Below are 20,110 nucleotides of genomic sequence, written 5' to 3' on the forward strand. Positions count from 1 at the left end.
GAGGGGATTGGACAGAGGTCAGGATAAAAGGTGGACGAGGAAGGCTAGAGGGGCCCAAATTTGGGGCTGAGTAGGTGGGGTTGGATCCTTGGGACACTAGGGAGCCACGGGAGGTGTATGAACAAGAGTGTGATCTGTCAGTTCAAAGATATTCAAAGAGTTACTATAGGAGCAGTTTAGATATGCCGAAAACTAGTGTTGAGATCCCGAGGAGCAGGTGGGGAGTGTTACGGTGACTCCCCGTCTTCCGGGGCTGCTGTGGTAACCGGATGAAACACCATATTAAATAGCAGTAGCGGGGCCGGCCGAGTGGCCTGATGGTTAAGAACTGGCTTGGGACGCCAGAGGGCCCCAGTTTGGATCCCACATATGAGGGCCAGTGACACTGCCCTCCACAGCTAAGATGCTGAACAACAGCTCAACCTGGAGCTGGGCTGCCGTGAGTCGCCGTTGCGTAGGCTGCAGCCCCTGTGGCAGTGGGTTGCCATGGGCTACCGTGTGTAGCCAGCAGCCAGCGTGAGCGGCCAGCAGCCAGCGTGAGCGGCCATCAGCTGCAGTGAGCGGCCGTCCAGAAGCCGGCGACTAATCTGCCTCACCCGGGAAGAGCGCAATGATGGTGCCAACTTGGGCCGGTGAAGCAACGTCCTCCACAACTAGACTGAAGAACAAAAGCATAGCACCTTCTGTTCCCCTTCCCCCAATTCCCCAATAAAAATCTTAAAAAAAAACAAACATCGGTAGCAAACTATAACAGAAGGATCTGCAGCGCCTCCGGGAGCTGGGGACTACAAATTCCAAGAGGCTTCCCGGGCGCGGCCTCCGCCCACTTCCGGGTTTCGCCTCCCTATCCAAATCCAGGGCGGAGTTTTGCTCTCTCAACCAAACTTAACCACGGAGGAGGAGGCGTGGCGGCCAATGGGAGCGTGACTTATCTGGATCTGGCCAGTGGGAGTTCGCAGAACCCGCATATCCTGGGGCGGGGCTACAGCGCGGACCAATGACGGGAGGGTGGCGGCGCCGTCAGGGTGCGCTGTACCGTGGCTGGAAGTTACTGTGCGGCGGCGGCTAAGAAGGCGGCTGTGGTTGCGGCGGCGGTGGCTGAGGCGGTAGCTGAGGCGGCGACGGAGGAAACAGAAGATGGTAAGTGCGGTCGCCGGGCCCGTAATCCCCCTCTGCTCGACAAAATGGCGCCGCGGGCCCACCCATCTCCAGTAATCCCCGAGACCCCCGCCTCTCTGCCCGGCATCCACAGGCCCGACCCCGCCCCTCGCTCTGACCTATGACCTTCGGCTCCCTGGCCCTGCTGTGAGCTTCCTGCTGACCCCGCCCCGGCTCCTCCAACCCCTGACCCCACCTAGGATTCCATGGTCTGACAACTCATTCATTTCCGGGTCGCGACTCCCCCGGAAATCGCCTGGGTTGAGGACGGGGTCCCCCAAGACCCCCAGCTGAGGCTCCGTAGTGGGCGCGCCAGACCTGAGTCTCTCCAGTTCAGGAGGGTTTGGGAGGCCGGTCTAGGCTTCGGGGCGGGGGAGGGGTCTTGACATCGTGACATGCGAGGCTTTGTCGCTGCCAAAGGAAGTGCGACATCTCAGACTGTCCGGTCCCCGAGAGCCCTGACTCCACGCCCACCATTCCGGGTTCCCACTAGTTCCTAAGAGAGAGCAACTTCATCTTTCTGAGCCCCAGGTGTAGTAATCGTCCGGACCTCATAAGGTTGTGACAATTTAGGGAACTGACGTGGTAAAGGGTTTAGGACAGTGAACACTGGACAGATGAACTGGGTTACTCTGGGCCGGTGACATCCTCTCCCACCTGTCTCCTCATCTTGAAATGGAGATAATGTCACGTTGGGAGGTTAAAAATCCCCTTTGGGCCACTTGCTCATTCAGAGATTTGGGTGTGGTGATTGTTTGTGGTTTGGTCCCCCCACCTGTAAAGTGGGACAGGGACCCAGCATAAGTGGGTTGAAGCCTCCGCCACCTCCCATTATTTGGCATTCCCAAGGCTGATGGGTGATGGAAGCTTTTGTCCAGACAAGTCAGAACCCCATGTCCCTGGTCCCAGACCGCAAATCACAGTCCTTGGAATGTGGTGGGAAATAGGCAGAAGATTTCTGGTCAGGAAGGAGATGGGAAAGTGGGCTCTTAGAGTGCGGGTCTCCAGCCTGGGTGTTGTCTTTGATTCGTCACTGCAACCTCATCTTCCACGCCCAGTCCATAAGAGGGTTCTGTTGGGTCTGCCTCCAGAACGCATCCTAAATCCAGCATAGGTCCCCACCCTGGTCTAGGCACTGCCACCTTCTGCCTAGACTCCTGCACCAGCCTCCCTGGTCTCCTTGCCTCTGTCCTGTTCCCCTGTCAGTTTGTTGTTCACCCGGAACCAGAGGGAGCTTTTAAAGATGTAAATCAGATTATAATACTTGCTCATTTATAAAACACTCCAAGGGCTTCTTCTTGTAACCCAGATGAATCCCCAACTTCCCCCCCACCCCCCAAGGACCCAGCCCACCTCTGTGACCTCATCTGCACCCCTTCCTCTGCTCCAGCCACACTGACCTTTTTTGGACCTGCTGCTCCTTCTGCTTAGAGTGCTCTTCCTCCTGTGAGCATCACTTCAGAGGGCCCCTGTGTGACTGTGGGAGGCCCCAGTGTCTCTCCTCTCTTGGCACACCCCTTCTTTTCCTCCTCTTGCTTTGGCTGGTTCACTGGTGGGCTGACTGAAAGGGGACTGGCACACAGATGTTCAGTGAGTGTTTGCTGAGGCAGTGGATGACTTCTGGGCCCAGCTGTGGCTAGGATTTGTCTGGCTGAGGAGAGGATTTCTCCCTGTGTCTGAGGCCTTGTTTTTCTGCTTAGCTGACAGGAAGTATAGGCTGAACCCTGTTTTCATTCATTTATTCAGCACAAACGTGTTGATGCTAACAGCTACCTTCCAAGGAGCTCTGCAAAGCTCTTTCCCTGTGTTACCTCATTGAGACTCAGAACAATCCTGGGAGGGGGCCCTGTCATGACTCCTGGTTCACCAGAGAGGTGGCTGGGCTGGGAGGTTACACAGCCAGGGAGGGGCCCAGCCAGGATTGAATGCAGGTCTGAGGCTCCCAAACATCTCACTCTGTGTGAGCCCCATCAGGGCCCATGGTGGAATTAGCCCTGTCTTGCCCTCAGGGATGTGCCAGTGAGGGAGGTGGACATGATGACCAGCTCTGGTAGAGGCCTCCAAGGTGTGTGGAAAGGGATATGGCTGGGGTGGGGAGGTTGTTGAACTGGATGGAGAGATTAGCAGGTGTTTCCCACATGGAGAAAGGAGGAACATTCCGGGATGGTGGCACAGTATGGGCTGAAGGTGTGTATGAGAGGAGGCGAGCAGGGACCAAGCCCAGCGAGAACTGTGGAGGACTTTGAGCTGGAACAGGGACCCCTCCTCATGCTTCAGGTCTCATAATTGCCTCTCGGCAACCCTCTCTAACCCCCCAGACCAGCAGATGTTCCCCCACTGTCCTGGGCCTCACAGTATCTCAGGGCACCCTGTCCTCAGGGCCACTTTGCATTCACTGTGCAGCTCTTTGATCCACACCTGTGTTCCCTATTCTGGATGCTCTTGGGGCCAAGAGCAGGTCTGCTGTGCCCTCTGCCTCCCGACCCCCCTGGTCCCTGAGTGTTCTGGTGCCTGGCATGGTCCTGCTACATAGTAGAGACCCGAGAAAGCCTGGCTGGCTGTATGAAGCTGGCCCCATTGTCTGGGGCTGAGCTGGGGCAGGGGTCCTAGGAGGTAAGGTTGTGGGACTTTGAGCTGGCTTCGAAGCAGTAGGTCACCCTGGGCAGAAGCAGAAGGCCTGTCCACATTACAACATCCCTGGTTGGCCCATCTCACCGAGGTCTCACTAGGGCTACCCCAGAGGTGAAGACACCTGCTCCCGCCTGCCCCACAGGGTGGTGGCAGATCACCTGAAGAGCGGCTTCCCCATGGGTGCAGTGACCAGGCTCAGGCATGGGGATGGACTCCATCTCCCCGCACCCCTCCCCCCACCCCGCCTCTGCTCTGAAGGGGCGTTAATGTAGCCTGCAGGGGCTCTGAGCCCTTGGATTTCAGACAGGGTAACAGGTGCTAGCATGTCCCGTAGTAGGAGCTTGGCCTCTGAGGTTGGACGCAAACCTTAGTTTAGACCGTTTTCTTGTTGGGGCTGGGTGACTTCAGATGAGTGCTATGTGACCATTCTGCCTCAGTTTCCCCATTTTTATGAGAGGGTGACTCAAGATTGGGAAGCCTCCGGCCCAGAATAGGCTACGTGGGGAACCTTTCCCCGGCTTTCCCACTCCAGGCCTGACAACAGTGTCGAACTCATGCTTTGCTGGGAAATCACTTCCTGCCCCCAGCTCTAGGCCTTTATCCCTCCCCTTGCATTCCTAGGCTTTTGTGCCTCAGTTTCCTGAGGTGGACACATCTCCTGTTGGCCTTTATTTCCCCATCTTGTGACTGAGACTTGCACCCTGCCCTCCAACCCTCCGCCCTGAATCAGGGTTCTCCTGCTCCACAGCCCTTGCACTTGCTCGCCCAGCTGACAGCAGAGTGTCAGGGACAAAGGACTTTCCAAGAGTCAGGCTGTGAGTGAATTCTGTTGCTGGTTCCTGGGCACCTTGTGGACCTGAGACCTCTGGCACTGAGCCCCTGTCCCAGGCAGTGGGTGGCAGGGAGGAGCAGCCTGCTCCCTCTCGGCCTCTGGCCCACACCCTGGGAGGCCTTCTCCCCTCATGGGGCAACCACTGGGTGTGGGGACCCTAGGAGCAGCCCCTGAGCTGACCCTGGTCCACACAGCACTTTATGAAAAGCCCAGCCAACTCGAGAAAACTGATATATTAAACTTGGATTTCTGAGTTTTCTTGGAATTCGGAGGCTCAGTAGACCCTGCACTCCCAGTACTGTGTCTAGGCAGCCCCATGTCCCAGCCATCCTGTCCCCTTCACCCAGGCTGCTCCTCTCCACCCATGTTTATTGTCATGCTGGCCCTCAGGGTTTCTTAGGGTGGACAAGCCTTTCTCTATCCAGGTCTCTGTTAAAAGTAGATGAACAGAGACAAGACAGGGAGTTTAATATTCAACAAGCATCGATGGCAGTTCTGCAGTTGGACAGCCTGGTCTGATCTGACTTCTCTCCCTGCTGCTTGTTCATGGTGTGACTTTAAACAAGTGGCCTGTGCTCTCTAAGTCTCAGTTTCCCCACCTCTTGCTGGGTTACAGGACTGTTGTGATGACCCCAAGGGAGAATGTGCTTTTCCCTTGGGGTTGTTTACTTTTTTTTCTGGTCATAACAGCGCACATATAAGGTGGCCAGCTCAAGCATGTATTCTGGAAAATGAGAGAAGGAACCGGAAGTTGCCTGAAGCCCCGCCCACCATCACAGGTGCTCCAGGGCTAATCCCTACTGGGTTTCTAATTTACCTTATCTTCCCTTTTAGGCAGATTTTTTGAAAGGACTGCCCGTCTACAACAAAAGCAATTTTAGTCGATTTCATGCTGACTCCGTGTGTAAAGCCTCGGTGAGTGTGCAGGTTAAGGGCACTCGTGGGGGAAGGAGGCTGGGGGTAATGTGCATCCCAGATCAGCCTCTTGCTGGGAACAAGGATTCATATTCAAGCCTAGCCCCACCCAAGATCTTCGAGCATCTTCCAATCTACGTTGGAGGGTGGGTACTGAGTCCACTGGTGAGGGGACCCCAGTCATCCTGCACTCCTAACCCACCTCTTCCTGACCCTCCTGCAGAATCGACGCCCCTCAGTCTACCTGCCCACGCGGGAGTACCCATCCGAACAGAGTAAGTGGCCTCTGTCACTCTGTCCCGTCCTGGCTATCAAAGGGGAGGGCCAGAGGGTGGTGCAGGAAGTGACCCGTGGGACACACCGGTCAGCTCCCAGACCTTGGCAGCAGTGGGAAGCCTGGCTTTCTACGTGACCCTTCTCATCCCCACATGCTGGCATCCACATCCAGCCCCACGGGCCCCAGTTGGCCCTGGTCTGCTGCTCACTGGCCCCCTCCCTGTAACCTTGCATCAAGTTAGGTGTCCCCTGCCAGCTCCATGCCACAGACCCCGAGACAAGTACTATGGAGCGGGGACCTAGCCCAGCCTGGGGTGGGCAGCAGGATTTTCTGGGTGGAGAGACCTACAGGGAAAGGCCCGAAGCATGCAGAGTGGGAGGTTGTTTACTGTGGCCATGGTGTTTTATTTTAACCATGAAAAAGAATCCACATGAATTCTGCTGGATGGCTTCTGTGGTTACTGGGGCACAGCTGTCTGGATCTCTGTTCCTGGTTGGCCTGGGAAAACACAGTCATGATCCTGTGTGCCGGGGCTTGTCCCCCGCCCCTGGGTAGAAACCCACATGTGGCAGTAGATTCAGTCTTTCTAAGAAGCAGGGACCTCAAAGCAGCTGGCTTGGGCTCCTGGTGGTGGTCGTGGGCTCAGAAGGGAAAACGCCGGGCTTCCTGAAATCTGGGTTGAGGTGGTGACTTGAGTCCCAGAAAGGCCACTCAAGGCAGAGATGGCCTGGAGGCCAAGGAGGAGTGAACACTGTCCTGAGAAGGGCAGTGCGGGCCAGGTTGGCGTCTGGGCCGCTTGCAGCTGGCTCCCTGCAGCTTCTTCCTACAACTTTGTCTTTCCTCTTCCCTACTTAGTCATTGTGACAGAAAAAACAAACATTCTTTTGCGCTACCTACATCAACAATGGGACAAAAAGGTAAGGCATGTGGGGTTCGGATGCTGGGAATCGGGGTATACAGTGCCCAGCATGGGGGTCTCTGAATGGGGGAAGAACATGGATGGCTGGGAGACCAGGGGTTTGAGTGGGGTGTTGAAGGCTGAATAGGAGTTCACCAGGCAATCCAGGAGAAGGAATAGTGTTCCAGAGGCGGGAATGGCTGTGCAGAGGCTACAGGACTCTGGTGCTCACTGATGGGCAGGGTATTGACCAGTTGTACCAAAGCCTGAGCACCCCCGAGGTGCTTTACAATGTGGTCAGTTTGTTTTTTTCACCTAACATTGAACATCTGACAGCAGCCTCTTCTGGTCAAGGTTGGAGGAGGACCCGTAATAAAGTGACTGCTCAGAATACCCCGAGCCTCTGGCCCATGCTGGCCCCCTCCCCAGCCCCACAGGCCTTGATTCCCACCAGTGGGGAAAGGAGCTTTTCCCAGACCTGAGCCACTTGCCTCTTCTGTGGCAATGTATAGGTTTCCTTGGAGGCTCATGAGGGCCCTTTGTTCTCTGGCAGGGTACATCACTCCTCTGAGCATTTGGGGCTCTGTGTGGGTCATAGTGAGCTGCAGTGACTTCTTGCAGTGTCTGTCACAGGCCCACAGCCCCTGGGGACTGTGACTAGGTGGTGGGAAGGGCTGTCCAGCCAGGGAATCTGAGTTCACTGCGCCACTCCCGGCCCAGCTCTGCGACCCTTGCAATAGGATTTGGGAGCTCACCCAAGTGAAGACTTAATGGCCCCTTTCCTTCTCCTGCCCCCAGAATGCTGCCAAGAAGAGAGACCAGGAACAAGTGGACCTCGAGGGCGAGAGCTCAGCGCCACCCCGCAAGGTTGCACGGACCGACAGCCCAGACATGCACGAGGACACTTAAAACTCACACTCCCCCATAGGTGCCTCCTGTCTTGTCTGCTCCTCACCCACCTGCCGTGTGTAAGCACCCCGCCCACCCCGCCGGCCCACCCACACCCTACCATGCACACCACTTCCATCCTCACAGGAGCCGATGTATTTATTTTCCTTGAGTCTTTATTTATGCTGTAAAATGTACCGAGCGATGGTTAAAGGGGACGTCAGACCCAGTAGTGTGATGTTGGTAGATGCTTCTTAAAAAACAACATTGTTATCACCTCCCTCCAGATCCCCTCCTTCTACCCCCCCAGTCCTCCGGAGAACCAGAGTGTGTCTGCGAGGGTCTAGAGACAGGCCATGCTTCGGCTGGGCGGCAGGGGTGGGACCCTTCTCCCCGTTCCCACTCATCAGTCTGGCCTTAAAGACTTGGCCTTGACTCGCGTTCCACTGAGACCTATTCTGTGCTCAGACCTTGTTCTGAGCTGGCACCAATGGGAGAGAGAAGTCGGCCCTTCTGGATCTTTCTCTTAAGTCATTTTATCATGGACTTGTTCGTGCTCCGTGTCCACCCCAATAAAAGGATCTTTCCTATTTGACTTTGAGTCTTTGCTCCACATGCCTCAGCCCCAGAGGATGGAGCCACTGAAAGTTGTCCCATCATCACCAAGAGGAGCCAAGAGGGGCCCCCCAATTGCTGGGGCCCCAGGAGCAGCTGGATTCTCTTGGGGGCCTGTTGTGGCCACCTAGCTCAGAGCTAAGACCTGCCTGGACCCACCCTTTTGCCTCACCTGTCAAGTGTCCCCGAGGATCATGATGCCCCCAAGAGATGGTTGACACCACCAACAACAGCGCTGTGGTGGACGCCACGCCCAGGACATTGGCGAGCATGGCGGCATGTCCGCAGGCCGCTGGAGACAGCCCAGGTGGCCTGGCTTCATGCCCCCGGTTCCAAGAGGAGGCACGGAGTGCGGCGGGACATAGGGGGTGTTCAGGCTCCAGGCAGAAGGTTCAAGGCCCTGAGCACTGGGCCCAGGGCCCAAGGGAGTACTGCTGCTCTCTGAGCACCCCAAGCTCCCTAGTTGGGGCTGCCCTGAGCAGGGGCTGCCGTGTCAGAGCTGAGGGTGGTGAGGGATTGGACCATGGAGCTGGAGGGGGTGCCTGCCCTAGATTATCCCTGTGAAGGGCCCTTCCTGAGCCAGACTGCTCAGGTTTGGGTTGCCCAGCGCCTCCCATGGTAGAAGGTTCCAGGCTAGGCCATTCAGCTGTGTTATGGGGCCAGAGGCTTCACCTCCCAGTTCAGGTGGTAGCCATGCAATGGGTGCAATGTTGGGTCCCTGTGGTGACAAGGCAGGTGCTCAGGAAAAGGCAGGCTTGACTGTGGTTATGCTGAGGCTCTCAGACTTGCTTGGAATCCCGTCCCAGGGGCTGGTCTGACCCTGGGCAGGCACTTGGCATTGCTGATGGTTAGTAACTGAGAAGTTGGCGGGAATTCAGCTCCAAAGCCACAGGGCAGAGCAAGAGCAGGCAGTACCTGCACTCACCTCCCCAGCCCCTTTGCATCCTGCCAATGCTATCCATGGTGTTGGTGGGTAGGGGTCCCACAGCCATGCCCAACCCAGACTTCCCTGTGGTCTCGGGTGCAGGCCCCGAAGCTGGCCTCCACTCACTCCTGCCCTCGGGGCCCCCCTAACTCCTCTGCTCTCCCAAACACCTAACTCTGCCTTTCCACACCTCTGTGCCTTTGCACAGGCTGCTCTCCTGCCTTCAGTGAACCCGATTTCTTTCACAGTCCCCCCCCCCCTCTCAGTGCCCCTTCCTGACACTGACTACTCCAGCCCTGGGACAGGGCCCCGTCGGGCTCTGAGACTTTGGATGTGGACACATTTGAGGTATGGAGAGCCCCATCCGTTCCTGATCACCCAGGGATGAGACCCAGTGACTGGTCTGACAACCATCCCACAGTGGGGCATCTTAGCCATGCGCCACCACCACCCCATCTGTCAGGGGATCTCTGGAATATTCCCTCAACTTTCCAACTCAGGCACAAGGTGCCTTTCGATTTTCATACTTTTAAGTTCTTCCTATGGCCCCTGGCTCCTCAGATGGCAGCCTGGGAGGCAGATGTGCCAGAAAATGCACCTGAGAGGACTGTGTCACCCTGCAGGGCGGAAGCTGACTCCCAGGCCTGGCACCCAAACTGCCGAGTTCCTTCAGCACTTTGAGATTTCTTCCTTTGTCTAGGAGGTTGAAGACAAGGCCTGAGGCTCTGCTGCTCCTCCCAGGGGCCCCATGCCTGGAGTTGGTCCCCAAATCTGGGCCGTCTCAGAGGCCGCAATCTGTTTTCCATGGCCTGGAGACCCAGTTTTTAGGAGGAGGCACCAAGGTCACAGGACTGGAGGGGCACTCACCCTAGGCCCACTAGGCCCCAAGAGCCAGCACCAACCTCAAGTCACTGGGCCTTCTGAGCCCCAATTCCACTGCTCCATCCCCGGGCACTGTTGAAATATACTTTTTATTGCATTTCTGCCGTTTTACAAAAATATGACAAAATAAATTAAAAACAAATAAATAATCGATTATTCTGTTTTCTGTTGTTTTTTTGGGGGTGTTTCCTTTCATTTCCCCCATCCAGTCAAAAGGAAAACGGCAGATAGGGATGCCCGGGCCTTTGCCCTTTGGAGGGGGCAGCCAATACTGGGGGCCGAGGGGTCAAAGCATTTCCTGGGTGGCGGCCGCCCGTCCTAGGCTGCTATTGCATGTGAACAGGAAGGCAGGAGGCCGGGCGGAGCTAGTGCCAGCCGCTGGGCCAGCAAACGGCCTGGGGGCTGGGGCTGGGGCTGGGGCTGGGCGAGGGCGCCGGAGGCTCGGAGGAAGGCGGTAGCGGCGGAGGCGCGAGGCTGTAGAAGCTGGTGTCCCCCGGCAGGGGCTGGGGGGCAGGTGGGGGCCCGGCCAGGGCACAGGGTGGGCACTCGGTGTTGGCGGTGGGGGCCTGGCGGGGGGCGGCACCCTCACCCCCGCAGCCCCATGGCCCGTCCCACTGCCAGCAGCCGGTGGGCGGCGTCGGGGGCCGGGGCAGCGGCGTTGGTGTTGATGGCGCGGGGCTCCGGCTGCGGTGGGTGTGAAGGGCAGGGGCGCCCGCGTGGGCCAGCGCTGTCCCTGCGGAGGCGAGAGGGGCCGTTCCGGGGGATGCCGCCCTGCCGCCGGGTCCCGCTTGGGACCCTGCCCACGCTCCCTCCCGGCTTCCAGGCACATCAGGGCCTTATTGCTTCTAATCAGTGTTGGGGTGCATCCCCTGCCTAGGCACTGCACCCTTCCCGCTCCGGGAAGAGGCCAGTCTGAGGAAGTCCCTTTGATTTCAAACGTAAGTCCCTGGTCTTGCAGCTGCCACCTCTTGGGCTCCCTGGTAATGGGCAGCTGGACCCTTGGCTAGGGTTGGGACCAGTGAGGTGGGAGAGACTGGGGGTGAGGCCTGCACCTCTGTTCAGCACAAATTTGTGGGTGCAGCCTGAGGCCGGGCACCCCATGCTCCCTAGTTGGGCAGCCCCAGCCTCAGGAAGGCCTCCTCCAACACTAGACGGCAGGGTGGGGACTTGCATAGAGACCGGGGGGTCCAGTCCCCCCAGAGTGAGCTGGGTGTGGGTCTCATAGGGGCAAGAGAGGCTGGGCCAGGTGGTGAAGGGGCCTCCCTCATCTCTGCTGGCACCAGAGCTTGATGGGCAGGGTGCCCTGGGAGGGCACCGGGACAGGGGGCTTTGGCATCCCTCCCCAGGGTGAGGAGGGTGAGGCACGGGGCTCCAGGATCTCGAGGGTCCTGGAGAGATTGAGCAGACTTTGACTGAGAGGCTTCAAGTACCACGGACCCAGGTCCCCAACCAAAACCAGAGACTGGGCCTCCTCTATCCCCTTCAGCCCCTCCCTCCAGACCTGCCCACCCCACCATACCCCCAAAGCCCGGCCCAGAGTCCCCACCCCCGAGTTAAAGCTTGTGACCTGAGCCTTCCTCTTCAGGCCGGGGGACGTCCGGCTCCTCAGCTGCAGCCTCATCCACCGGCCCACTGCACTGAGACCGGCCACTGCCGCTGCCACTGCCACCGCCGGGAGTCCCATCCAGCCGGGCCTGCCCGCCCGCCCCATTGGCCCCGGTCTCAGCCCGGGCCCCGCCAAAGGGGAAGAGCTTGCCGGCGTGGAAGGCCTTGGGTGGTGAGTGGCTGCGTTCGGGGTCTCGCCGAGTCTCTGGCGATTTGAGGAACTTGAAGCTGAGGAAGGCGGGCAGGCGGGTGTCACTGCCTGTGGGCGACTGGGCCGGGGGCAGCCGGGTGGCGGGGCTGGGCCCCGTGCCTGCCAGGGAGGACGCAGCCCCTGACGACAGGAACTTGCCCTGTAGTGGGATGATCTGCTTCAGCTTCATGACATTGTTGGGTGCCAGTAGAGACCCTGGGCGCTTGGGCCGCTCCGGCCCGTGGCCACCTGCCCCACTGCCTTTGGTCTTGGCTGAAGCCTTATCAGGGGCAGTGGGGTCCAGCCCAGAGCCCTCAGCTCGCGCCTCCTCCCGGCCGCTTGTGTCGCGCTCCCGCCGGGCATGGTGCTCTGCGTGGCGCTGGCGTTCCTCCTCTTCCCGCCGTCGCCGCTGCTGCTGCTGGAAGCGGTGCTGGGCCTGGCGCTCATGTCTCTGTGGGCAGAACAGGCTATTACTGGGACTGGGAAGAGAGGGTGTGTGAGCTCTCTGTGGAAGTGGAGAGAGATCGAAACACTTATTGGGCATCAACTGCATCCCTATGCCCATGCCGGTGCTTTCTGAGAATTAAGAACAAAACAAATGTTTACTGGCCACCAACTCTGTCTCACGCCACAGGCCAGACATCATCTTAGGAATTGGAAGAGTATAAAGAAATATTGAGCCTTAGCAGTTCCCTGTTTTCTGGAGAACCGGTGAGAGACAGAGCAGTGACTGGCATAGACCAGAGTCCATACTGACCAGTCTAGTAGCCACATGTAGCTTTGTCAATGCCAATTCAAGTGTGCATTGGCTACCTGTTGTGAGGGGCTACACGGGCAGTGCAGACACAGGACATTTCCATCACCATGGAGAGCTCCGCGGGTTGGAGCCCATGAGCTTGTTGACCCACCCTGAAGCTTTCTGAGGAATGCAGCAAAGGCTGGGCTTCTAGGAAGCATTAGTCATGTCCCTGACCTTGAATGGGATGCTGCTGGGAAGCTGGCGGTGACTGAATGTCCAGAGTGCCAGCCAGCCTGGTGCTGGATGTCTCTGGGGTTCTGGAAGGGACTGGGCCTATTTGGCTAAGGCCATGGCCACCAGTCAGGTGGAGGAGGTGGCCCAGTGAGTGGAGGTGTGAACTGAACCCAGCCCCATCCCACGTACCTTGAAGGCCTCCCGGCGCTGGTACTCAAGCTTAGCCATTTCCTCAGCTACCCAGCCTGGGATGTCAGGGATGGCCACGTGGATAAGGTACTTGAGAAGCAGAGCGAAGTGCTGAGGTGACAAAGGAGGAGGCTGCAGGCTCAGGGATACCTGCTCACGGCCCGGCTCCCCAGCACAGCCGCCAGCCCCACCTCGAGCACCACCACGGACACGATGGCTGCCTCAGGGCTGAGCCAGGGGAAGAGGCGCTGCAGCTGCCCGCACTGGCCAATGAGATAGCAGTTCACTACGATTGCCAGGACACCCATGGCCTCCATCACCTTCTGCAAGAGGACATGGTGGGGCTCAGGCGGGGTCAGCCCTCCTCCCTGGGCCTCAGGCTCCTCCCTGGGCCTCAGGCTCCTCCCCAGTGCACCCTGTCTCCCTGTGCTTCTCAGCTTGGAGCCCTTGTCCCTCCCACACCTGCCACTGGCCGATGCTTTCAACCCGCTGCCCGAAGGGCCGCTGCAGCCCTGTGCACAGCTTGAGGGCATCACTGCGGATCTCAATGAGGTTGTTGATCAGGGCGCACAGTGCAGCCAGGGGGAAGGCGGACGAGAAGAGCACGACATAGCCAAACTGCACGAACATCTCCTGGTAGTCCTGGAACGTGTCCTGCGGACATGTACCTAGGTGTGGCCTCGGGTCCTCCCTCAGACCAGGACACCTCCCCCTTAAGAGTGCCTTCCTCTGTCAAGCCCACCTCCCTTAGATTATCCCAAATGGACCCAAAGCCTCTCCCTCTGGTAGGCTCCTGACCACATCAAGGGCCCCACCGTTATTACCCACACCTCCATCATCACACTGTGCACCTGCCCCTCTGAGGGCCCTGCCTCCATCCTCAGACACCCGCCTTACCTCATACTTCTTCATACAGCTTTCAAGCTCAGCCTGGGTGAGCTGGGGTGAGTGCTCCTCCTCGGGCGGGTCAATCCAAGAGGACCGGTTCTGTCGCCGCTGCTGCCTCCGGGTCGAGTCACCTGAGCCAGGCTCTGGCTCTGGCCCCCCGTATGGCCCCTGGTCACGGCCCTCACCCCCGGCCCGGCGGAGTAGGACAGCTGGGGGCTCCCGCTCAGGGCTGCCAGGAGCCCCCTCCACCTCATCGTCCTCCTCTGCCAGCGTGAACACACCAGGCTCCAGCCCCTTCTCCACCATTGTGGGGCTACCCTCTTCCAGGAGGGCTTCCGGGCTTGGGCCAGGCCGGTGTCGCCCAGCCCCCCGCTCAGCGAAGCTGACCTTCTTCAGACGGAGCCCATAGTCCAGGAGGCCACCCTCTTCACCCTCTTCCTCATCCTCCTCCTCCTCGTCCTCCTCCTCCTCCTCCTCCTCTTCTTCCTCCTTGCCTCCCCGCAGCCTGTCCCCCATCTCCCCTCCTTCCCCTGCTGGCCGCTGCTCTACTGTAGCCTCCTCCTCCTCCTCAGGTGCCCCGCAGCCCCCGCTGAGACACCTGCGGCTCCCTCCACTACCGCTGCCACCACCCTCTTCGGCCTGGGGTTCAAGGCGGTGGGGTGCAGGGTGCCGGAGGCTGAGCAGGCCAAGCAGGGCCCGGGCCAGCTCCCAGGCGGCCTGCAGGCCAAGCTCGCCACGGCCCAGCCTCCGGTACAGGTGTGGCTGCAGGACCTCGCGAACGTTCTGGAGGAACTGGCGGGTGATCAGCAGAGTGGCCAGCATCTGGGGGCAGGAAGGGGGTGGAAAGAGGCCACGTGGGGGGCAGGCGGGGCCCTGGGCACCAGTACAGGATGCTAGGAGGGGGCATCTGCCCTCCCAGAGCACATTTCCAGACACTCACTCTGAATCCAATTCCTACCTACTCCCTCTTGGACGTCCGTGAACAGAGTCCCCAGCCTCTGCTTCTACCACCGTTCACCTGCCACCAACCACAGCCTAGCCAGCCACAGCACTCCTAGCCAACCTTGCTGCAGGCTTGGGGCTGCCCTGCTTGCAGCACTGCCCACGAACTCAGCCAGTGCCTGGGGCCTTGAGGGGCCCCTGCCATCTGAATCCCACCAGTGGAGTCCCAGCCCTTCATAGCATGCACCCTCGGCTTGGCGTGAAGCCCCCAGCATAGTCACATTGCCCGCCCCAGCGAAGCCCCTTGGGCTCGCCACCTGCCCATACTTTGGCCCGGGCCAGGCGCAGGAGGCCCCGGAGGGAGAGGAGGAGCAGGCGGAAACGCAGGGCCGCGAGCGGGACCAGCACCGCCCGAAGCTGCCGCTCGAGGCTCTGGGACAGGGACAGGACGAGCAGGAGCTGTGAAGGGACCGACGGACAGGTGGACGGACAAATGGGGGGTGACAGGCAGAGAGAGGACACACAGATGGACGGACGGACAGAGAGGAGAAAAGGATGGAGGAGGGGGGGGAGAGGCTGGAGAGCCCGTGGACCCCTTGGGCCAGGCGTGGCCCCCCACTGGCTGCCATGGGGAGCACTGCCTCAGGTCAGGGTCTCACCTCTTTCAGGCGCTCCATGTCCTTGAGGTAGAAGCCAATGTAGAAGAGGCTCAGGTAGGAATTGACGAACTGAAACTGAGGGAAGCAGGTGGGCGTTCACCCTGCCGTCCCATCCCCAGAAGTCCCCACTGTGCCCCACCTGCTTGCTGCCACTCACCAAGACGACCTTGATGATGAGGTGCTTCTCATAGGCGCTTTCCAGCCGGTAATTTTCTGGGGGCCAAGGGAGTGAGTGAGGGTGCAGCCCAGGCTTCCCATGGGCACTGGGGATCTCCCTCCCCAGGGGCTGGGCAGTAAAGATCCTCCCCTAAAGGGCATACCCATGTCGTTGAGCCAGACAGCAAGCTTCTTATAGCCCTCTGCGCTTACACTGACCAACAGGGCCAGCACAACCTTGGGCAGGAAACGGGCAAGACGGGGCAGCCCTTTCACACTCAGCACCAGCTCCTGCAGGGGCAGGGAGTTCACAGGTCACCTCAGGCTGGACCTAGGCAGGTGGTTGCAAGGTCAGGGCTGGGGCCAGGGCTGGGGGCCGGAGGTCACCTGCAGCTGGAAGCAGCCGAGCATGAGCAGAAACACGCAGGCCAGGCAGGTGAGACACAAGGGAACACTCACAAACAGCTGGAAGAATAGCCGCTTCCAGGGTGGATAGTAGAATTCCTCGGCCCTCGTCACAGGGCTGATGCGTCGCACGCCCTGGCAGAGGGCAGGGGCCGGGCCCAGCATGAGGCTGAGGGGCTGCCCCTGCCCCACACAACCTTCCCAATCCTCTGAAGTCAATTTCCTTCCACTATGCCTTTGCTTGCACAGTGCCCCCACCTGGTGCACCCTTCCCGGTCTCTCAAATCCAATTTCCCACCCTCTCCTCTGAGACTGCAGGAGCCACCCCCCGCCACACACACACACCCTTTTTGATACTGCAGCTTGGTTTCACACCTCCTGTCTTTCATCCCTGCCTCCACCCACATTCTCAGAGTCTTTGGACTCAGCATCCCCTTACTGACCCTGAACTGGGGTCGTGGTTCTTCCACGGCTTCCCCGGGTGAGTCCAGCGTCCCCCACTTGTAGGCTAGCTCTGCCCCTCTCCGTTTCCACTCCTCCAAGAATAGCGTCGACCAGACCACGTTGAACAGGGCAAAGACCACACAGGATACATCCCGGCTTGTCTGGGAATGGTGGAGGAGGTCTCAGCTGTTGGCCAGGCTGGCCCGGGGGAGAGGGTGTCTCCAGCAACCCAGCCCCTGCCCGGCCCACACCCAGCACCTGATCAGCCTCTGTGAATGTATAGAGTACAGAGCCGAAGACAGCTGGGTACACCATTGCCGATGTGTAGAAGCCCAGCCAGGCAAAATACATGGCAATCTTCACACCGAAGTAGTCACAGATCTCGTCTGCCAGGGGTACAGGGGTTTCTGGTCAGCCCTGTCTGCCTCCTGAGACCCCTACGCACCCCTGGCCCAGGCTGCACGCACCTAGAGGCTGGTTTTCACACACAGCCTGCACCCATGACTTCATGAGGCGGTTCAAGATGCGCTGCTCGTGGACCGGAAACACTTGCTGGATAATCCCACGGGCTGCCAGCTCAGGGACTGGTGGGGAACAAGAATGGGTGACCCCTCGCCTGTGCCTGGCCAGACCACCTTGGCTGAAACCAAGTCACAAATTTTTGTCTGCTCTTAAACCTACAGAGGCTTTTCCTAGGGGATGAGTTCTGGGTAGATGGAATATCTGGTTCTCATTCAGAATTTAAGAGGTGTAGGCACAGGTGCAGGTAGGAACGGGTGCAAGAAAACTAGAAGGGTGGTGTTCAAGTAGAGAACCATGTTTTTGAATAAAGCCATTGGCCTCAGTTCATTGCTCTGAATGTCTGAGGAATGATACAAATTTGGTGTCAGAAGGTGAACTTGCAGCAACTGGTTTCCTGGAAGGGAAACTGAGGCTCAGGGCCGCCCAGCACAACATACATGGAGTGCTGTCCATGGTCCTGCCCCTTCCTTATCCCAGACCCAGAAAAGGTTCTCTTGGATATGCCTCCTGGGGAATAAGCCCCACCCTTTGTTAAGGCCACGCCCCTTCAGTTCATTGATTGCTCTGGTCCAGGCCCCGCCCAACTATTCACTAGCCCCTGACTGGTTGGATCTAGGCCCAATTCCCCACATGTGATTGGAGGGTTGGGCCCGCCTCACTCACTAATTGGCTGGTCCTCCAGAAACCGCACGTTGTGCAGCGCCTCACCCTGCTTGGCACGCAGATTCTGAAGCCAGAAGCGGATGATGCTCTGGCGCTCCTGCAGGGGACAGGGTGTGAGTACAGCAAGTAGCAGCTTGGGGGTTAGGAATATGCATTGGGGCTGAGCTGGCGCACCTGGGAGGTGAAAAAGCGCAGCTCACTCTCCACATTTTCATAGATAAAGTCCTCTTCGCAGGAGAAGCCACGGGTACCCCCGCCAAACTCAGCCTTAACTGCTTTGCGCAGACCCAGCTCGTCGGCCCCTCGGAGTAGGCTGTGGGAGGGCAGGAGAGGTGGGATCACGGGGAGACCCTGGTTCACCATCCTGGAGCTAGGGATGGTCCCACTGGCGGCCGCCTGGGAGAAACACAGAGCGGCTGGACCTCGTAATTGGTGCTTGGAAGGGTGGGGAGCTGCGCGGCAGCTCAGCGAGAGGCCAGGGACAGAGACTCACCTCTCATACGTGGCGGTAACGAAGAAGGCATAGGCACGCGTGTGGCGGTGGTGGCGGACTTGCACGATGAGCTCGGGGATGCCCACGCGGATGTGGTTCAGCAGCCACAGCAGCGTGTGGTCATCCGTCGTATCTGCCAAGGGGCACAGGGACTGATGACTCTTGCCACGGAGGGTCCGAGGCCTCCTACAGTCAGACTCCCACTCAGGGGAGCCCAGTTCAGGGGAGCCTCGTCTGGGCACTGGGCGGGTGGGCACAGGTACCTGGGAAGGTCATCAGCACGTCGCAGTTCTCCGTGGGCACAGTCTTCATCCACGCTTTGTGGGACACCAGGTATCGACCAGCTTGCAGGAGCCGCTTTCCAAAAAGTTTATCTGGAGGGCAGGTGGGCCACCCGGGGTCAGGCCACTCCTGGACGGAGAGAGCTTGACCTCCAGCCTTTGTCCCTGCTCACACCCCCGCCAGGACTCCTGGGCACTCAGCCTGGCATTCAAGGCCCTGTGAGCTCTAGCCTTGGTTTGTTTCCATTCCTTCATGTCCTTGCAACCAGAGGGCCCTGCTTCAGGCATGCCCTTCCCCCAGGCTCTCCCTTACAAATCTTACTCATTCTAGAGGCCCAGCTCCGCCTCCAAAACCACAATCGATGAAGTGCTCACTCGCAGCACTGAGCACTTCACCACAGTATGTCAGCGCGTCCTCACAGCTGGGTGCGGTTCTTACCCCCATTTCACAGGTGGGGAAACTGAAGCCCAAAGCTTTTAAGTCATGCGCCCAAGGTCACACAGCCAAGCTGGGATTCGAACCCAGGACTATGATTCTGTACCCTCTGCGGAGAGGAACTCTGAAGCGCATCCCTGCCCGGACGCGATCCGGTAGCCCAAGGGGTGACGGGGCTCAACCTAGAGCCTGTGTTCTCCGAGGGGCGTGTCCGTGTCTCTGCTCTGAGACCCCCCCCCCCATCCCCGCTGCACCTTCCCGCCCGCGCTCTCACGGTCGTAGCCGCAATGTCGGGAGGAGCCGGCCCCTCCGCTGGACTTCAGGACGGAGACGGCTGACCCCAAACCCCCTCCTCGTCCAAGAGCCGCGAACACCCCAGGCACCTGCAACCCTGACAGATCCAGTCGCCGCACACCTACCCAGAACTCCGGACGCCGGGGCTGCAGGCTCGCCCTCTGGCGGGGGCCTCTTGCCGCGCTCGCCCTCCAGGGACGTGCCCCCGGGGCCAGAGGCGGCTTCGGCCATGGTGAGGGCAGGGCAGGTCAGGGGCAGCGGGCGGCCGGGGCTCCGAGGGATCGCGGGAGCATGGGGCGGGTGCAGCCGCGGAGCGCGCCGTAGGTGGAGACAAAGGCCGCACCCGCCCGCGCGGGCCGCCGTCCCCGCGTGCCGGAGCGCTGCTTCTCGTCCCCGCCCGCGCCGAACCTCGAGTCTCCAGCTTGGCCCTGCGCACGTCGCTCTGGGGTTCTCGACTCCGCCCGTATTGTTTTCTGGGTTTCGTTCTCGCCCGCCCACGTCACTTTCTGGTGCTCGTACCCGCCCGCACCGCATTCCCCAGGTTGTTCCCGCCCGCGCCGAATTCTGGGTCTCGTTTCCGCCCGTTCCGGATTCCCCGCCTGAGTTTCCCCTCTGAAAAGACGCGTTTGGAATCTGATATGGGCGTGATTTGACTACAACTAGGCATGAACAGGGGAGGCCTGGTCTGGGAAGATTCTGGGTAACAACGACTTCAACCACCACAGCTGAAATGTGAATAATTATAGCAGGTTCTGCCTCAGGGCCTTAGCATATGCCCTAGGACACTGCCAAGGACACCTTTCAGCCCCCCCTTTGTTCAGTTCAACCTGGCATCCTTCAGCATGTAACCTCAGAGAGGACCGGATAGGATAGAGTTGCCAACTTAGCAAAAATAAAAAATAAAAAATTAAAAGTCTTTTCAAAGTGAGAAAAAGTATTTATTTGAGAT

The 20,110-nt window shown here is 59.1% G+C and overlaps 2 protein-coding genes across 4 annotated transcripts; one reads left to right on the plus strand and one right to left on the minus strand.

The window, feature by feature from the left end:
* The first annotated feature begins 806 nt into the window (after window positions 1–806).
* Window positions 807–8,189, plus strand: DDA1 (DET1 and DDB1 associated 1). Its single transcript, XM_019641937.1, has 5 exons — window positions 807–1,140; window positions 5,456–5,536; window positions 5,760–5,811; window positions 6,669–6,730; window positions 7,510–8,189. Exons 1-5 carry the CDS (start codon window positions 1,138–1,140, stop codon window positions 7,618–7,620), a joined length of 309 nt encoding a protein of 102 aa, XP_019497482.1. The 5' UTR covers window positions 807–1,137; the 3' UTR covers window positions 7,621–8,189.
* ANO8 (anoctamin 8) lies at window positions 7,762–20,020 on the minus strand. 3 transcript variants are annotated; one of them, XM_019641934.1, is made up of 19 exons: window positions 19,287–20,019; window positions 18,414–18,524; window positions 18,151–18,283; window positions 17,832–17,970; window positions 17,658–17,754; window positions 16,940–17,056; window positions 16,731–16,858; window positions 16,472–16,633; window positions 16,011–16,163; window positions 15,788–15,914; window positions 15,625–15,680; window positions 15,468–15,542; window positions 15,136–15,267; window positions 13,876–14,688; window positions 13,441–13,632; window positions 13,170–13,301; window positions 12,979–13,089; window positions 11,589–12,267; window positions 7,762–10,754 (listed from the first exon to the last, which is right to left on the minus strand). In XM_019641934.1, exons 1-19 carry the CDS (start codon window positions 19,693–19,695, stop codon window positions 10,387–10,389), a joined length of 4,134 nt encoding a protein of 1,377 aa, XP_019497479.1. In that variant the 5' UTR covers window positions 19,696–20,019; the 3' UTR covers window positions 7,762–10,386. The 3 variants fall into 3 exon arrangements, with proteins under 3 accessions (XP_019497479.1, XP_019497481.1, XP_019497480.1); XM_019641936.1 differs by lacking the exon at window positions 13,170–13,301 and having other exon boundaries at window positions 19,287–20,020; XM_019641935.1 differs by lacking the exon at window positions 15,136–15,267 and having other exon boundaries at window positions 19,287–20,018.
* Window positions 20,021–20,110: the final 90 nt, after the last annotated feature.

This window comes from Hipposideros armiger, unplaced genomic scaffold (assembly GCF_001890085.2).
Source record: "Hipposideros armiger isolate ML-2016 unplaced genomic scaffold, ASM189008v1 scaffold_64, whole genome shotgun sequence".
Taxonomy (NCBI): Eukaryota; Metazoa; Chordata; class Mammalia; order Chiroptera; family Hipposideridae; genus Hipposideros; species Hipposideros armiger.